Below are 19,363 nucleotides of genomic sequence, written 5' to 3' on the forward strand. Positions count from 1 at the left end.
AATTGAATAAAAGTGAGTAGGGGGAGTAAATATCCAAAATAAGTTAGATGATAAAAGAGATATCAATACAAGTGATTTCGATAGAAAGTCGTTTTTCACTTTCATTATAAGACAGAATAGGAGTTGCCAAATCAAGGCCTGTTGCTTTGACTGGTTCTTTAAATTCTTCTGAGAAGTCATCTTAAATCCTGCCAATGGACTCTAACAACTCACCTGAAGGAAAACTAAAAATTTACAGAAGACGAAATCCACAAAAAGAGCCAGAAGTCACATCCATGGGCTTGAGTGTTCACCTACAATCCCCAAAGTTTAGGCAACAGATGAAGAACAATAGTTCCCTCATGCACACAAAAAAAAGCATATTTGACCTCATTTTCTGGATCTGATTCTCATTATCTGGGAAGAACTTGTAGCTGAGGGCAAGAGAGACTTCAATGTACGAGCTCACTATATATTTACAGTAGGACCACTCAAGATTAATTCACATTCCTAATTTTGTGATGGAAAAGAAGGGAAAATATGGGGGGGGGGGGTGCACTAAGATCAGAACCAGCTGACTGAGGGAGAAACCTAAGGATAATGAAAGAGGTAGAAGTTTTAGCCATGTTGGAGGAAAGAGGATCATAAAGAGCTCCAATTCAAATTGCCCTAAATGATGATTTGTTGAGTGTGATATGTGGATAAAGAGTGATAAAGTGTGGGGATGGAGCATGTTCTTGGTCATGAATGGGTTGGACTGAATAATCTCAGGTCCCTGATAACACTGGGATTCTGGGATTCATTTGAGTTTTTTCCTGAATTTAAAAATATACACTTGTAAACTCTATTTTGTCTTCAATTCCATTGACAATGTATTCAAAATATCAAAGCAAGAGCATAAGATAATAAAAAATGGTAGACTTGAACAATTCTCCATAAGTCTGTACATCTTGACTCTAATACAAAAAATGAGTGAAGAGAGCTTATTACTATGAACACAACAATATTCACATGATTGAACGGTCCTGATTTCTAGGGAATAAGTGAGGCAAGAATCTTATGAGGACAAGTGAGAACTCATGGATGGTCTGTGGGGCTGCACCTTTGGAAAGCTCACAGAAATCTCAGAGGTACAGTGAAGTAGTTTGGTTGATTTGTTTATTTAAAAAACAAAAGTTCCAAAGTGTCACGGGGTAAGGGGTTCCATAGTGCACAGAATCCCAAGGCAAGTCCCTTAACCCTGTTTGTCTCAGTTTTCTCACTTGTAAAATAGCTGGAAAACAGTGTTTCTGATAAAGGTCTCATTTCTAAAATACATAATGAACTATGTCAAATTTGTAAGAATACAAGTCATTCCCCAACTGATAAATGGTCAAAGGATATGAACAATTTTCAGATGATGAGATTAAATGTCTATAGTCTAATGAAAAAAATGCTCTAAATCACTATTATTAGAGAAATGCAAATTAGAACAACTCTAAAGTACCACCTCACACCTTTCAGATTGGCTAAGATGACAGGAAAAGATAATGATAAATGTTGGAGGGGATGTGGGAAAACTGTGACATTAATGCCTTATTAGTGGAGTTGTGAAATGATCCAACTATTCTGGAGAGCAATTTGGAGCTATGCCCAAAAGGCTATAAAACTGAGCATACTCTTTGACCCAGCAGTGCCATTACTGAGTCTGTATCCCAAGGAAATCACAAAGAAGGGAAAAGGGCCCACATGTGCAAAAATGTTTGTAGCAGCTCCTTTTGTGGTAGCAAAGAATTGGAAAATGAGTAGCTGCCCATCAGTTGGGAAATAGCTGAATAAGTCATAGTATATGAAGGTAATGAACTATTATTGTTCTATAAAAAATGATGAACAAACTGATTAGAGAAAGGCTTGGAAAGAGTTACATGAACTGATGCTGAGCAAAACAAGCAGAACCAGGGATACATTGTACACAGTAACAGCAAGATGTGCTTTGATCAACTATGAAAGACTTGGTTCTTCTCAGTGCCTCAGTTACCCAAGGCAATACACTTTGGACAGAAAATGCCATCTGCATCCAAAAAAAGCACTGTGGAGAATGAATGCAAATCAACAAATGCTATGTTCATTTCTTTCTTCCGTATTTTTTTTTTAATCTCACGGTTTTTCCCTTTTGTGATGATTTTTCTCTCCCAATATGATTCATAATTTTTTTTAACGAGCTGGAGAAGGAAATGACAAATCACTCCAATCTCTTTGCCAAGAAAATCCCAAACTGGATCATGAAGAGTCAGTCATGACTGAAAGGACTAAACAGCAACACTAAAGCAGCAGAATTAAGGGAGCCTTAAAAGGGAAAATGGAACAAACCTATTTGTCAGTCCACTTTCCATTTGTTTGATTCTCTTTTGCAGAGGACTAAGGGTTCTGCATTTGGTATATGCCACAAGCAATTTCCTCCCCGGCTGTGTCTCAACGTGTACTTATCCATTTTCTGAGAAGGCAGAAACGTCCAAGTTGTCATTGGGGGGAGTGGGTCCCTCTCCATTATCAGTCCTTTGCATTTGGGAATCGCTAGGATTTCTGGGACTTTTCCCCAGATTTGGGGGGATGGCTAGTTTCAGAGGATTTTTGTCTTTGTTTTTAGCTCTGTTGGGATGAAGGGGAAAGAGGAGGAGATGAGACCCCCCTGCTCTGAGTTGTGGAGCCACCACAAAGAGTAATATTAAAATATTAAAAATAACATCAGGTAGCATTAGCATGGCTTTTTAATGTTTGCTTTACACAGAGCCTCTCATTTGATCTAATGACAACCCTGTGAAGTGGGGGCTTTTGTTATCCCCATTTTACAGGTGAGGAAACTGAGACAGAAGAAGGTTAAATGAGGCTGGAAGCTGGAAGAGAGACTCCTTGATGCTTTGTAAAATGCAGGTTCTTATATCAGACCTAGGGGCAGAGGACACAGGAGAGAAGGCAGCAGGCAGCTCAGGAAAGAGAAGGCTTGCCATCGGATCCCTAAAGGCATTTGCTCTCCGGTGTCCCTGCCCCAGGAAGGACTCAGTGCTGAGAAGCAGAACTAAGGGGGCCCAAGCCTGCCAGACTTGCCCCGCGTCACGGAGGTAGGATGCCCCATTGGCCAGGCCGGTCTGGAGTCTACAGTTCCTGGGTGGGAGCAGGAGCCGCTCCTAAGGGAGAGTCCCTGAGTCAAGTCCCACTCACAGGCAAGGGATGGGCCCACGAGTGCCAGAGCCCAGGTTTGCCCCAGCCGGCTACGCTGAGGGCCCGAATTCTGCGTTCTGACGCGGACGTCCTGCTGCCTCACTGGCCTGCCCCAGCTTCCTCTGTGGGCTCCCACGGCCTCTTCCCGAGCCTCTACCCCCACTCTAGCCTATGACCACAGCCTCCCTCGAGGCCAGTCTCCCGCTCCCAAGGCGAGATGCCCTCGCCTCTGCGGGCACCAGTGAGCAGCGTGGCACTGCCAGAGGCCCGACCAAGCTGCTCCCTGCCCTGCTCCACGCCTTCAGGGGCTCCCCGATTCCCAGAAAAGGCTCGGCAGACCTTTACGAGTCTCCCCTGCCAGCCTCCCTCATCTCCCTCCCATTTCATTCAGAGCACGATGTTCACCAACCCCAGCGTGGGACACTCCTCCCTGCAAGGCCCCCCCTCCCCTGCTACCTTCGCTCCTCAGGATCCTGACCTTTGGGACCCCTCCCTCGTCCAGTGCCCACACCAAGCTCCCCTGCCCTCCCCGGCCTCAGATGCTGCCTGTTCCCCAGAAGTTACTCTTCACCCCTCGATTGTCCCCTTCACACCCACAGGACCATCGATTAGAGCTGGAAGGGGCTTTAGAGGCCTATTAGGAGGCAGTGGGCCCACAGGCAGGTACCTGCTTGGGCCTGGAACCTGGGACCTGGGGGCTTTCCATCCAGTTGGATTGCTACTGGGAGCCCTTCTGGCCCTCAAACACCAACTGTCTGCACCCCGGGTCCATCTTCCCCACCCTGAGGAGGAGAGAGAAGGAGGTGACCTGCCCTCTAGGACCAAAATGGTGTTAAATCTCCTATTTTTAGTGTCTCCTGAGACTCACTTTGCCCATGTGTCAAATGGTGATGGCAATGGGCGGTTCCCAACATCCTCGTAGGGAAGATCCTAAGACTTCCTTAATGGCTCCATGTCAACATGGCTGCAAGTCATCAATTAATTAGGGGGAATGTCTGCCGCCAGCATGGGAAGACTTCCCCAGGGGAATGGATGTGCCAGAACAATTTGTTCCAAACGCCCTGAAGGCGGCTGAAATGGGCTAGGGAACACTGAGCTCCATCAAGGTGGCCCACTACTGCAGAGGGCCAATACTGAGTGGGTCCACCAGCGGGAGGAGTCCGGTCCAGGACTTGCTTAGGACCTGCTAAGGGCACAATTCAGGGCACTGGCTCGCCACCTCAGACAGAGACAAAACGCAAAGCTCTGTAGACTAACAAAGGATATAGAATGTACCTTGGAAATAATTAATAGCAACAAGGCCTTATGGGGAATTGAGAGGGTTTACACAAGAGTGAGAGCTTCCTGAAAGCAGGGCTCCCTGTACCTCTGTATACCTTCTCCGAGAAGGTGCTCCATGCTTGGATAGCGATGCTCATACTCAAGTGATGTTGCCAGCCACAAGATGCTTCACTTCATTTCCCCTATGGCTTCTGCTGTTGGCTGAGGGGATTTGCCAAATCTCCCAAGTAAGACTGTTTAGTTTCTCTCTTAAAGTACTTGATTCTTCCCTGAATACTGAGTAGAGCTTGTCAGATAGCTATTGAGCTGGAGTTTTTGTTGAATGTTTTAAATGCTTGGGCAATAAGAAAGATCTTAGGTCCTATGTATACTTATATGCCATCCTGTATGTGCTATAAATATCATCCTATATAAACCATCTTGTGATCCCCTCGATATATATGGAAGAAAGGATATGAAAAACAGGACGTTCCATGACATACATAAATGAAGCCTGGATTTTTCATGTGGCTATTCAAATGACCTACCTATATTGTAAGTTAATGTGGATCTTTTTACCATATAAAATAACTTGTTGATAATGGTGGAAGGAAGTTAGGTAGGAAGGAAGGAAGGAAGGAAGGAAGGAAGGAAGGAAGGAAGGAAGGAAGGAAGGAAGGAAGGAAGGAAGGAAGGAGGGAAGGAGGGAAGGGAGGAAGGAAGGAAAATATACTATGCTTCAGGCTGTAGTCAGACAGTGCCTGGCACATAAGAGATACTTAATACATGTTTGCTGAGCCATTGATCCACCCACAGACCAGCTCCCATTTCCACAATGCTTTAAACTAAAGACCCGATGCAGTTGGGTCCCCCAGGGACCCTGGGAGGCAGCTGTACAGGAGCTCATGGCAGGGGAGGAAACGGAGGACCCGAGACCTCAATCATGGGCTCACAAGTAGAGCTGAGACAATGAGATCAACCAAATCATTTCCAATGGAGCAGTAATGAACTGAACCAGCTACACCCAGAGAAAGAACTCTGGGAGATGACTAAGAACCATTACATCAAATTCCCAGTCCCCATATTTATGCCCACCTGCATTTTTGATTTCCTTCCCAAGCTAATTGTACAATATTTCAGAGTCTGATTCTTAGTTTGATCATGTATACTTATTGTGTATCTAATTTATATTTAAATATATTTAACATCTACTGGTCATCCTGCCATCTGGGGGAGGGGGTGGGGGGTAAGAGGTGAAAAATTGGAACAAGAGGTTTGGCAATTGTCAATGCTGTAAAGTTACCCATACATATAACCTGTAAATAAAAGCCTATTAAATTAAAAAAAAAAGAAAAAGAAAAAGAAAAGAAAAGAAAAATAAAGAGCTTAAAAAAAAAAAAAGTAGAGCTGAGAAACAGGAAGAGGTTCCCTTAAAATAGGAAATCGATCAACTCACATTATTAAGCGCCTACAGTTTGCGGCCCCTGGAGCCATATGTGAACCCTCAGAGCCAAGGGAATGCACTGACGGGCACCTACACAAGCCCTGGGGCGTGGACAAGCCCCCGCACGCAGGGACACGCGCCTACACAGGTTTGCCGGCACCCCTCTCAGAACGGGTCAATCTGTTCTCCCCTGCCCAGCAAAGAACTACAACCCCCAGAATGCACCCTGCCCGTCTGTGGTCCGATAAAAAGTCCTCCACCGGGTGCTCCTGGGAAATGGGGTCCAGCGGTTGGTGATACTCAGGGGGGTCACTCCTTCCCCAGCGCATCCCCGGGCCCAGCGCCCGTGGGGGGACCCACCAGCCAGCGGACAAGCAGTCGTTAAGGACTGGGCCAGGCGCTGTGCCAGGCGCTATGCCAGGCTGGCCTGGCACTGGAGAGACCCAGACAAAAAATAATGTCCGCCCTCCAGCTGCTTACAGCCTAGGGGAGCCTGAGAGAAGGCTGCAAAGTCCTTTGGGGTGGGGTGCGGGGCCTGGGGGGGATGAGGAGGGCAAGAAGGCAGCCCGGGCGCCCGGGGCACTGCCAGGGGCCGTTCCCTCACTCGGGGCGGGGCACTGGGCTAGCCGGCCCCGCCCCCTCTCTCCTGGCACGGGCTCCACGTGGGGCAGTCACATCTGCCACATAATCCTCTGTGAAGCACCTGGGCCGAAGCCTCCCTGTGCGAGACCCTCCCAAAGCTCTGTCCGCCTCCCACTCCTGTGCCACCCCCCATGTGGTGACCTACCAGCTTGCTGCGTTCCCGGAGGCCCCTGAAACCCAGCGTGCCCGAGCCCCCCTCCCTGCCAAACTCCCCGCCGCTGCCAAGGGCAGCTCCTCCCTTCTGGTCATTCGGGGTCGCCCGGGCTGCTCCCCCCACACAGGGGAGCGCAGAATCCCCTTGGGAGGGAACCCTCAGGTACAGCCCCCAATTTTAAAGGTGAGGCCGAGCCTCTACCCTGGTCAGTGCTTTCCTGTCCCTCGCCCTTATTGGCGAGACTCTGGGACATTAGGTAGAAATCCCAATATTGGGCTTTTCCAGAGTTCCCTCGGAATGATGTGATGACTGGGGGCGGGGGAGCATCTTTTCCTGGTTAATGACCAGCTCTTTCTAACTAAGAGCCATCTGAGATGTGGGGATGCTCCCTCATCCCCAGCTCTAATTTGCGGATCGCCCTCCGGCTGGGTAAGCGACCCCGAGAGAAATCACTGGGCAATCTCACGAGGCGCCCAGTCCTGGCCAGAAATCCTCCGTGTCCTCGGTGCTTCGGTTCTCATCGCCAGGCGCTCATTCCTTTCCTCCTCAGTGAGACCATGAGAGAAAGGGCTCAGCTTTCCGTTCCTTGCCCGGGATTCTGCACAGAGTGACTGCTTCTCTCCCATAGTCTGCGTTAGCAGCATAGGAGCTTACCCGCCCCTCTTTGCACACCGCCTGTCTTCCTGGGAATGCTGTAGCCGCTCTCCTGTGCCTCTCTTGAACCGTTTTCATTTGGTCCCTCATGGGTGGAGGTCTCCAGCGGAAAGCATGAATTCTGAGTTGGACACAGTCTCCCTTCTTTCCCCACTCCCCCAGAGTAGAACTGCTGTCCCTGCTCCGTTTCACTCAAGTCCCGTTTCCCAGCCAAGGAGGAGTCTGGGTTTGAAGCCCAGCTGGTCAACCCCTGATTTCCTTAACAAACTTAATCCCAGAGCCTGGGTTTCATCCCTAGTCCAGGCATAGCTCCCAGGACAATTTCATCTGATGAATTTTCATATCCATCCTATATTGTTTTTTTCCTGCTGTTCACATTTTTTTGGAACGCGGTGGAGAGGAGAGATTCTTTTATTTAAGAAGGTGACATTTTGCACATATATGTATTGTAGAACCAGTGAAATCCTCCATTATAACCAGTCTCTCTTCCATCACTCTTGCAAGGTTCACCATCTCTTCCTCTTTTCTACCTCCAGCTTCTTTCCCAACCATTCCTTCCCCCCACTAACAGCCAGTTTTTCTCCCAATCATCACATTGAATTTCTACCTTTGAGCCTTCCTCTCTTCCCCTTTTTCCCTCCCAGCAAACCAAGTGGACATTTCATTCTTTTTTCCTTCCTCTGCTTTTACTTTTTTTTGTTTAATTCTGAATGAAAATAAAGTTTCTAAAAAAAAAAAAAAAAAGATGAAGCAGAAACTCTGGGCAGAATCACACCCAGTAAGCAAGTGTATGTATCCAAGATACTTGCCTCCAAATCCAGCTCAAATCAGCTTCCCATTGTGCTATGTACTGTTTCCCACCTGATTAATTCTGATGCTGGCTATGATATTCTTGTGAATAGTGTGGATCTTTTCTATATGATTCGCTGTTCTAAAACTACAACTCTTACCTGAAATAAAACAGAACTAAGGATGCTATATCCTATTATACCCACATTAAGTTATTTGTGTCCTTGGACTTACGCCTGGAGGTTTTAATGGTGTTATAACCAAGTCCCTGCTTTTCCTTTCATAGAGAATTTCTCTAGTCTTGGCAGGTAAAATTGTAATTTTAAAATGTAGCTCTGTACAACTATAATAGGATGTAAATATGAAAAATCTCACTCTTTTCAAAACAAATTGGTAATCAAATTCATACTCTAAGCAAGTAAATGAGTTTTGGGACTTGTTAAGTAATTTATATATTTGAAAATAAGATTAAGTCCTTGAACAATCCCAAAAGATAATATGAAGCATACTATCCACCTATAGAAAAAAAAAAACTCATTGATTGAAAACAACCTAAAGGATGCCATTTTTCACTTTCTCTTATTTTTTTTTCTTTTGTCCAAGACTTCTCATATAAAATGACTAATATGAAAATTCTTTATTGAATTGTACACATACAACCTAAATTTTATTATTTATTGTCTTTGGGAGGGAAGGAGGGAAGAAAGGAAGGAGTTAGGGATAGAATTTGGAACTAAAACCTTTAAATAAAAAAGTCTAGCAGGCCTTAAAAATATCAAGTCTTTGAAATATCTTTCAGATTGATACGGAAATGATATCCTCCTAAAGGGGCAAATTAAGGCAAAGATGCAAAGAATATGCAATTTTTTCTAATAATATATATATATATATATATATATATATATATATACTTTGAGAAAATAACAGGATTAAGCTGTTTTCTCTCAGGGGTCCTCAGACTTTTTAAATAGGGGGCCAGTTCACTGTCCCTCAGACTGTTGGAGGGCCGGACTAGAGTAAAAACAAAAACTTTGTTTTGTGGGCCCTTAAATAAAGAAACTTTATAGCCCTGGAGGAGGGGGATAAACGTCCTCAACTGCCACATCTGGCCTCATAGTTTTAGGACCCCTGCAAGGACTAGGATCTATGTGTATTACTTGGCTTCCAAATATTCTAATGGGATATGTGGACTTTGAATATGTTTTTAAGTAAAGAGTTTTCTAAACTGGATCAAGGATTTGACATATAAAATTGCATTGATAACTGTAAAGAAAATTTTTAAATCATATTTTACCCTTTTGAAATATATATATATATATATATATATATATATATATATATATATATATCTTTATTTAAAGTAACAGATGAGCCCATTTTATGCCCTAGATTCTTTTTAAGATTTTTCCTTCAGCCTGTTGTTGGCAGTGACTCTATCAGAATCAGGGTTTAGGTAAAGAGAAAAACAGGAAGTGGTGTGTAGTAACTGAAATTCTCTAAAGTTTTAGGTTCTGATTCTTAATTTGCTACACTTTTCATTGCTCTTTGGCTAATAAGATCAGATCCATAAGGCTTGAGCTGATTTTTACTACATGAGCTAGTTATTGGAAAAGCAAATTTATAAGGTTGCACTAAATTGTATTGATTAGTCTCTTGCAAGTATTTTGGAACCAGATAAGCAGATCTCAAGGAGGAGCTCCCTTCAAAAATACCCTGAATCTATGTTTATCTAAATTTTTGGGAAACATTTAATCTATTTGTTAATTTTGTACATGATCATAAACATTTTTGATAGTTAAAAAAAATACCCTGAGAATGAGACCTATTCCAGAATGCCCAAGAGATGTTTCCAGGGGCCAGATAACTACATGGAACATTTGGGATTCGAAATACAAATGTTGGTTAAAAGATTATTAAGAGTAAGTTATTAGGATACAAGGAAACGATATGATTTAATAGTGATGACCATCATTGTATCACTTTGGCCTTTCATTCATGGTATCTTTATGTTAACTGAGTTTTCTTGGCTAAGTTGGTAATTTGTAAATCTCCCCTCCCAAATTAATACATTATTTTATATATTCTTACTATAGTATTATGCTATGATTGGTTAATGTAAGAACAATATGTTTGACCAATCAAGGGAAATTGTTACCAGCCTCTAATTCGATAAGTTATAACAGAAACACAACTATCTCCCCAGGTAACCCCTGGTGGAATCTGTCTTCTTGGCTCACTTGGCTACAAGGAAATAGCCTGATAACCACCTTTGGTATACAGACCTTATTGCTCTCTGCCTTCTAATCCTGTTTAGACTTTGTATTAGTTGCTGTGTTAAGCCTGTTCCAACCTTTACCAGAAAGGCTAATGTCTGCTCTTGACAGTATTTTTTAAATGTTAGACAATTAGCTCCGCATAACTGATCTAGGGGAGATATGTCTCCCATTGATCAAAGAGGGGAACTGAAAATTGAGAAAATCAAATTGATTCTGTTCTATACCTGACTTAATTTTTGTTGCACTACTGGCACTTAACCACCTAAATTACATTTCATTTACCTCTGAGTTTAATTTGGAAGTTCAGCTTTCCTACAAATCACACAATGTCTCTAAGTTTAAAAGTTCAGTTTTCCTGCAAATTACTGTTTTGTTCTTGGGTCAAGGAAATCTGTTTCCAAATCAACAAGAGGGAAGGAGGCTCTGTTGCTAGTCCCGCATTCCAAATTTCCAACCAATTGTATTGTTCTGTGTCTGTGTTGCTACTGACTTTGTAACCAATTGTGTTTTCTCCATCTACAATGCTGTTGTTTAGTTTTTAGATAGTCCTCCTTTTGTACACAAAATAATCTCTTGGCCTTCAATCACAATTTTTCATTTTTCTGGGGAGCCGGAAAAAAAATCCTCATATTGGTTACTTTATGAACCGACTGTACACAGAGCTTTGTGACTCAGTTTACCTTAATTTCAATCATGACAATATCAAGCATATTGATATTGAGACACAAGTTGCTCCAGGAAGGCACTAAATGAGTTGTGCAAACAAATCTCAAGACTCTGGGGTTTCAACTCTGTAAATGAAAAGGAAAGCATAAGGCTTAGCTAGAACTCAAAATTTATAACTTATTCATTGGTAAGGGTAGGGACTGGTCCTGTGACTTCACTGACCAGGAGAAATCCAGGGTGAGGAAACTCCCTCTGCCAGTGTGGGCTGACACCTCCTCTCCAACTGCATTGGCGGGATGGAGCCCAGGTTCCTAGGGCAGGGGAGGACGGGTCCACGCAGGAGTCCCAATTCTTCCTGGCTCAGGCCCAGCTCTCTATCAGATCTGTGTTTCTCTCCCTGCTAATCAGAATCGAGTAGCCTGCCCCCAAATTCTGGTTGTCAGAAGACAGTAACATTTTCTCAAGTGTGATAAGAGAGGATTTGTTTCATCTCACAAAAGCTGCACTGTTTTGCGAGCTCATCCTGGGTGTCCCTGAAGCAGGACGATGCCGAGTTGACCTCGCCGGCTGTAGCTGCTGGATAAATACTCTGGGCCCAAAATGAAACTTGGCAGAATGAGATCATTCCTAGAACTTTCCATCAGAAGCTCCCCCAGGAGAACATTAGACCCGGTCTCCCTGTGGGCAGCCTGGGACATCTGGTTAACAGAAGGATCTCCATCAAGCCATTATCCTCCAAACAGCAGGTTTGATAATTTCTAATTTAAAAGATTGTAATAGATCTAATCACTAGACCCACTATATTTGCTTTAATAGGTTAAAGCCGGGGATTCCCGCCTCCCACAAAAACCCTGAATCTACGATCAAGCCACGATGGGTTCCTCTCTCTGCATCATCTATAAATCTCCAGCTACATGCACATCATTGATCTAAATGTCAAATGTCACACCATGGGGTCCGAATCTGAGTCCACTTTCCTCCCTTTCCAGTCCCGTGCCCACTGCTAAATCCTCACCATGGTCCTCTCCTTTCGGATCCCTCCCCTCCTCTTCCCATCACCTCTCCCCTGGTTGAACCTCACCCTCACCCCTTAGATCAGGGGGAAGAGGCTTTTGTCGGCAAAGTACTGGGATATTTATAACCATCTGAGGGCCATACAAAATGATCAGCTCAGAAAGTCCAGCAGTGGGAGGTTACTGTACCTAGCTTTCAGCTCACCATTGTCATGGGCTGTCTTGGCAGGGCCAGGCCATGTAATTTCCTCACCCCTTCTGGAGATTATTCCTACTACTAAAACTCAATGCCGAATGAGGCGGGAGAACCTCACATAGCCTTCTGACATTGTCCCCTGAATTAAGAGAAGGCAGTCAAGATGGCAAAATTAAGGCCTTTGGTCTGGGTAAGTGAGTTGGATCTTGGAGTGTCACACAGCAGATGCTGAGGCTCCCCCAGAGGAGGCTGGATGCAAGGTGCTTATAAAGTATTTGGGGAGAAAGGAGGGGGGCTGCAGGGATCTGGGACGTTCCAAGCTACTAAAAGTTCATAGAGGAAGCTGGGGAATCCCAAAGGGGAGCGTTTGGAACATTTACAGAATAATCAGAAGTCATGTTGTTCAATCTCAACTAGGCTCTGAAGGCAGGGAGGTCATGCTTTTGATCCTCCCTAACTGATTGCCTACCTGAAAGCTGCTCCCATTCCTTCCCTCCCATTCCTTCTCATCCCCCCTCCCTTGGCTGAGGACTCTTCCTTCACTGGTAAAACAGAGGCCATCAAGGCCATTCACCATGGACACCCTATTTATCCCCCTGAGGTCACCCCCACCCTCTCCCCCCAGCTCTCCTCCTTCTGTCAAGTCTGACAATTGGGTGGTCCTCCAAGGCTAGAGGTAGCCTGTCTGCAAGTGTCACAAGGAGCATTATTCCATCTCATCCTCTTTTTCTCTTTCTGTCTCCTTTCTCTCCCTCTGTATCTGTATGTCTGTCTCACTGTTTCTCTATCCTTCTCTCTGTTTGTCTCCATGTCTGTCTCACTCTGTTTCTGTTTGTCTTTCTCTCAGTCTTTCTGAGTGTATCTGTCTCTGTTTCTTTCCTCTCTATATCTGTCATTTCTGCCTCTGTCTCTATGTGTATCTGTCTCACTCTGTCTCTCTCTCTGTTTCCATCTCTCTGTTTCTGTTTTTATCTCTGGTATATTCCTGTTTCTTTTTCTTTTCTCTCTCCTCTCTCAGTCTCTTTGTCTCCCTGTCTCTCTGGTCTGTTTCAGTCTCTGTTTCTCTCTCTCTTTCCTTTCCCTGTCGCTATTTTTGTGTCTGTCTTACTCTGTTTCTGTCTCTCTGGGTGTATCTCTGTTTCTCTTTCTGTCTCTCAGTCTCTCCGGATGTGTCTGTCTGTCCATATCTCTTTCTGTCCATCTCTCTCCTCTCCCACTTCCTTTCTGTCTCTCAGTCTCTCCGGATGTGTCTGTCTGTCCATATCTCTTTCTGTCCATCTCCCTCTCCTCCCCCTTCCTTTCTGTTTCTTTCTCTCTCACTCTTTTCTCTCATCTTCTCGGTAGCTGTCCATTCACTTTCAGCAGGTTCAGTGCTGAACCTCTCCCCTTTCCTTAAAAAACCCCTTCTCTAGCCCCGGGGGATCCCCTCACACTAGGGTGCTCTAGCTCTCCCCGCCAAACCCTCCATGGAGGTGTCCACCTGGTAGCCCCCTGCTCCCTCCTCTCCCTCAGCAGCCCTCTGCTTCGGTTGGGTTTTCCTCCCCCCCTCCCGGTGCTCCTTCCTCTTTTCCCCATCCCTCTCCTCCCCCCCCCGCATCCTCCCCTCCAGGTTGGCTTTCCTCCCCATCCCAAAGGCTCCCCCTTTCCTTCTCCAGGGTCATCTGTTGAACCAATCGGCTTCAGTTCCATGTAGATGGCCCCCGCAGACAGTCTGGGTCTCCCGTGACCCCCCCGCCCGCCTCCATCCTGCAGCATCTCCGCCTCCACAGGTCCCCCCAGAACTCGTTCGTGAGCTCTCTCTCCGCCTCTGCGGCCAACGCCCCTTGTGCCATTCTTCCCCGCTCTGCTCCGGGGTTAGTCAACGCTGGGGCGACCCGCACTCCTCGCTCTCCTTTGCCCACGCAATCTCGCCACAGCTCCCGCGCCCCCTCGTCCCTCCGCTGTGGGTCTGGGAGCCTCAGCGCTTCTCCCTCGGATGGATCTGGCCAAAGGGACTTCCTCCGGCACACACCTAAGCCCCCCCCCGAGAAACTCCACTCATGGGCCCGGCCCGACGAGCTTTGCAAATCGGGAAATCTTCGTTGTCGGGGCAGAGGGCCAGACTGAGCTTCAACATTAGACCCGCGGGTTTCCTCAGCCCCTTGCTGCGCCCCCGCGCCGGGGAACAGAAAGGGATTTCAGAATAAAACAGACTTCCGGCACCCCGCTGTCCCTGGGCCTCCCGCATGGGGACCCCGCGGGCCTTCAAACCGCGGGCCTCTTTGCCCACTCAGGACTAAGAGATGCAGCCGCCGGGGGGCAGAGCGAGCCGGGCTGAGCAATTCCCCGCAGTTAGGGGTCTCTGCCGCTGTAAGGAAAGCGGGCACTTTGTGCGCAGAGCAGACTCTGTGAGAGACGCCCACGCGGGGTCCTCCCCCGGGCTCCAAAGATCAGGGACCTTCTCCCCGCCCCTCCTGCCCCACGGAAGCGACCACGCGCCTTTTAACGCGGACGTGTGAAGCAGCCAGGCCCCGGGCCCTGCCTCAGTTTCCTCATCTGTCTAACGAGGCGTCCCCGGGCTCCTCCCTCCCAAGGCCGCCCCGGGCAGAGCTTAAAGCGCTCGCGAGGGCGGGGAGCGGAGGTTCTCCGGGGAGTGTGAGTGAAGAAGGGCCTGCAGCCCGATTCCTTTTCACTCCGTGAGGGACAGCGGCCGCCCGGGAGCAGCCCGAGCCGGGTGGGCCTCGCGCCCAGCTCGGGCTGGCGCTTCCCGCGCGGTGGCGCCGCGGCAGGGCCTGAGCGCCCCGGAGGCCCGGTTTCCTCGCGACGGGCTGCGCTGGGAGACCGGACCTTTCCACGGCACCGTCGCGTGCCGGCCGCCTCGGGAAGGGGGAGGAGGGAGGAAAGGGAACGCTCCGTGTGCGCAGGCGCAGCCAAGATCGGCACCGCCCCGGGCCTGTGAACTTGAACGGCGAGACCTGCCGGGAGTTGTAGTTTGCCACCCTCCGACGCGCAAGCGCAGCGCGCCTCCGGGAGGGCGTCCTGGCCTTTGTCCGCGGGGCTGCGGGAGGTGACGCCGGACCCGGCGCGCGCGTGGGCGAGGGGGCGGGGGCAGGGGCAGATGAGGCTCCTTCGAGCGCGGCTGCCGAGCCGCGCAGGCGGGGGTGAGTGGGCGCTGCGGGAGCGCGCCGGCCTGTGGCCATGGATGTGCGCGGGTCAGGGCGCGCGGGCGTGCATGCGCGTGACTGCCCTCGTGCGTGGTCGCGCACACGTGCGCTTGCCCGTCCGCCCTGGAGCCCCGGCGTGAGTGGGCGGGGGCCGCGTGGATGAGCGCCCGCACCTGCGTGAGTGAGCGGGGGCTGCCGGGGAGGCCTCAGTGCGCGTGCGTGGCATCCCCCGCGCGGGGAGGGAGGGCGTGAGCGTGGGAGCCACGGAGGGAGCGGAGCCTCCTTCGGGAGCAGCCCCGGGCCGCGCCCTCCCGGGGGCTCCAGCGCCGCCCTAGGAGCACCGACCCCCGCCCGGGGGTGAGATCTCCCAGGGGCCGGGGCAGGGCGGGGGCTCCGCTGTGCAGAGTCCGGCTGGCGGCGGCGCCAGGAAGCCTTGGGAAGGGCTCGGAGCGGAGAGACCTGCGCCTGGGGGGCATCCCGGAGAGGATGGGGGGGGTCTGAGCTGGGGGGGGAGGGGACTGGGAGGAGGGGTAGCCCAGGCTGCCTGGGGGGCGGGTCTCGGCCCTTTCCTCTGCCTCCCCCGCCCGTCTCCTCCTTCCCCAGTCCCCCCTTCCCGCCCCTGACCTAGATGTTTCCTCCTTTTCTGGCTCCTCAGATCTGGGGGTTATTCTAGGTGCTGCGGCCCTTTTCCCAGCGCTCCGGGGAAGCCCGGGAGTTGCTTGTTGTCGTTATCACCCCGTTAGAGATGGGGCTGAGGCGCAGCCGTCCCCCCTTCCTAGCTGGTGCCGCCCCCTCTTCCCCGCCTCTGCGTCCTAGCAGCTCACTGGGTCACCCTCCGGGGGGTCTCTGCCCAGACCCGCCCTGCACTCCCCCGTGTGTCTGAAGCACGTGCCCCTCCTCCGCCCACCTCCCCTAGATGGTTACTAATGAATGCAGCTCCTCGGGCTGCTTGGTGGCCCCCCCCAGGGCCGCTGACCGGGCTGGGGGGCTTCCTGCTGCCCCCCCTTGTAGAGGGCTGAAGCTCCCAGACGGAGGGCACCCGAGGCTGATGTGAGACTCTGGCTCCCTTAGCACACCTTTAGCTGCGATGGGGATGGGATGGGGAGCGGGTGGGGGGGAGATAACAGCAAGGATTGGGGGGGAGGGGGAGAAGTCAGAGTCGCTTGGCGGCAGGACGAGGAGGAGAGAGGCCGGAGATGCTCCGGAACCCAGGACTCAGCCCTGGAAGCCTTGGGGCAGCTTGCCGGCCTCCTTCTCATCTCCCCCTGCAGACCAAGGACTTTGACTTATCCTGACCCCGGCTGACCCTGAGGCCCTGCAGGGAGCTAGCCCTGGAATGGAGGAGGGCCCCGTCCCAAGTGACCTTGCTTTGGAACCCCCAGGTCCCCCTTTTACAGCAAGAAGGAAGTGAGGGCTGGCTGGGACCCCCTGCCCAGGAGCCGGAGCATGGACCGCTTCTTCCTGATGCTCGAGGGGAGAGGTGAGAGTTCTGCCCATAAGCACGGGCCCGGGCGGGCAGGGGAGGAGTGGGGCACAGAGACCCTCCCCTTACAGCCAGTCCTGCCCCTCACTGGGTCCTGCCCCAGCCTCCGGTGCAGGGAGGGTTCCTCCTTTGTGCCTTGCCCGGGACAGAGCAGCCCCTTAACATGGCTGCTGTTGGAGGAGGGGATGTCCACGGTGTCTTGGTGTGAGGCAGAAGCGCCTCCCCAAGAAGGACCGGCCACCCAGGGAGCTTGGGGGCTCTCCCTGGCAATAGGTCTGTGGAGTTAGGGGCTCACTCAGTGTGTAGAGGGGAGCTTCACCCTGGCACTCAGCCCAGGGAGCTGAAGGGGGGGCTCGCTCAGTGTGAGGAGCTGGGGGAGGGGGCTTGCTAGAGCTGGGGGGCTCTCCCTGGCGCTTTTTCTGGGGGACACCTTGTTCGGTTCGAGCTGGGTCACATACTCTTGTTGAGGTGCCGGGGCTGTAAGCCTGGCAAGGGCAGGGCCCCAGGGGTGCCCAAGGCAGGTGGAGCTGGGCACAGCTTGGATAATGGCGTCATGGCCGGCTTGGGGAGGAGGGGTATGTGACAGAGCTGGGAGAGGGGGCGGCTGACACCAGTCATTCAACAGGCATTTATTAAGCCCCCACTGGGGGCCAGGCACTGTGCTAAGCAGAGGGGGTACAGATGGGGGCAACTCCTGCCCTCTGGGAGATTACCATCCCAAGGGGAGATAACAGACAAGGGATGGGACACACAGGCGGGTCTGGGGGAGGTAGTGAAGGCCTTTGTAGGCCAAACAGGGTTTGTTTGACCCGCCACCCTCCAGCCTCTGAAGGTATTGAGTGGTAGAGGAGGAGGGAGGGGGGGACCCCTGGGTGGAACCAGTGGGGGAGCAGAGAAGGGAGAATTGCCTTAGCTGGGGGGAGGTGACCCCAGAGTGCAGGCCCGGGACAGTGGGTAAGGAAGAAGCAGAGAGTCGGGGGCTTCTGAGCCCCACATTGGCCTGGGGAGCTGGTGTAGGATGGATCCAGCCTCAGGATTAGAACTCTGCGAGTGTGGTCTCCAGGCGGGTGGGCACATGTTAATCCTGCTCAGGACCCTGGCTTAACCAAGCTAGGAGCAAAGGGCTTAAAGCACAATTAACAACCTGGCAATTGCCATAACAGAGAGCATGCAGCAGACCCCATCACCATGGCCAGGAAGCACCCACATCAGAAGTCTGGGAGCCCAGGTCGCAGCTAGCCAGAGGCTCCGGGGGCCTCAGTCTCCCAATGGGGCTTTCAGCAGCCTTGTCCCTGTAGTCTGGGGACTGGGGGGGCCAGAACCAAGAGGAAGAGGAGGGTGTGATCAGCCTATTTGGCGGGGGTCTGATGAGGCTGAGGGGGCTTCTGCTACTTCCTCTGCTAACCACCGGCCCCAGGCCCGTCACTTCCCCTCTTGTAGCCACGATTTGCTTTCTCCCAACCTGCTGGCCCCCTCCTTGATTCCCCCGTCATTCCAGCAGTGGTGCAGCCATGGCTCGGCCCAACATCGAGTCCCAGGTGGGAGCCCATCTGGATGGGCCGGGGCTTCCCCAGGGCAGTGAGCCGCTTGCTCCCATTTACTGGCTCATGCCTTGGAGCCGTCCTTCTCCTTGGCAGATGAAGGGGGCCTGGCAGGGCCGGGGGCTCCCGGGATCCCAGAGGGGGGCGGCCCCTGGAGTCCCACAGTTGGGCCCTTTCCCGGCTAGGGCAGAGCCCCGGAGCTGGAGGGGAGGTGGGGGCGGGCCAGGACCGCTGTCTCTCACCACTGTGCTCTCCTCCCTCAGGCCTGCCTTCCAGAGAGTTTGCCCTTTCCCAAGCATGGAGGACGCGGGAGGAGGAGGAGGAAGGAATGGCTGCCAGGCTCCTGACGGCCATGGCCCAGGTGAGGGAGAGAGCTGGGGCCCCGGCCCGGCTGCGGGGCAGAGCTCCCAGCTTTGCTGCTCTTCGGTGCACGTGGGTGGGGCTCCCCCCAGGCGGGGGGGTTCCCTCCAGGTGGGCCGGCCCAGCCCGGCCCATGACAGGCGCCTAACATGCGCTGCCCTGAATGATGGGGGGGGGGGGGTATCTCGGCAGAACCGCCCGGCCCCCACTAGATCCTGTCGGGGGCATGGGAAGGCAGCCTTTGCCCCCCTCTGGCCGGAGCCCGCCCAGGAAGGTGCCGGGAACAGCTGCCCGGAGAAACGCGGGGTGGGTGGAGGAGCAGCGGGGAGCAACACCCCTGGGGGCCAGGCACTTGCCAAGCCCAGGAGGGAGCTGCCGAGAGACCAAAAACGGGCCGCCCTGGGCGAGCTTACAGTCTGAGGGCCTGGAGGCGGCCATGGCACGGATCCGTCCCCTGAGGTTAAATAGTGCCCCCCCAGTGGGTGCAGCTAGTGGGGCGGGAAGGGAGCAGCAGGACCGGGTCTGTGGATGGGCGCCTGGGCGGGTCTGGGGCAGAGAGGGAACA

General features: G+C 51.2%; 1 protein-coding gene across 1 annotated transcript in view; it reads left to right on the forward strand.

Moving 5' to 3' along the window:
* Nucleotides 1-3,394: 3,394 nt before the first annotated feature.
* The window catches only part of LOC100914820 (zinc finger protein 93), a 31,997-nt gene continuing 16,028 nt past the window's right edge, over nucleotides 3,395-19,363 (forward strand). Inside the window, exons 1-7 of the mRNA XM_031961828.1 lie at nucleotides 3,395-4,095; nucleotides 6,080-6,170; nucleotides 6,582-6,860; nucleotides 14,958-15,116; nucleotides 15,242-15,411; nucleotides 16,797-16,894; nucleotides 18,702-18,799. Of these exons, the coding sequence (XP_031817688.1) occupies nucleotides 3,395-4,095; nucleotides 6,080-6,170; nucleotides 6,582-6,860; nucleotides 14,958-15,116; nucleotides 15,242-15,411; nucleotides 16,797-16,894; nucleotides 18,702-18,799 (1,596 nt within the window). The remainder of the gene's footprint in view (nucleotides 4,096-6,079; nucleotides 6,171-6,581; nucleotides 6,861-14,957; nucleotides 15,117-15,241; nucleotides 15,412-16,796; nucleotides 16,895-18,701; nucleotides 18,800-19,363) is intronic.

Source organism: Sarcophilus harrisii, chromosome 3, assembly GCF_902635505.1.
Source record: "Sarcophilus harrisii chromosome 3, mSarHar1.11, whole genome shotgun sequence".
Classification (NCBI taxonomy): domain Eukaryota; kingdom Metazoa; phylum Chordata; class Mammalia; order Dasyuromorphia; family Dasyuridae; genus Sarcophilus; species Sarcophilus harrisii.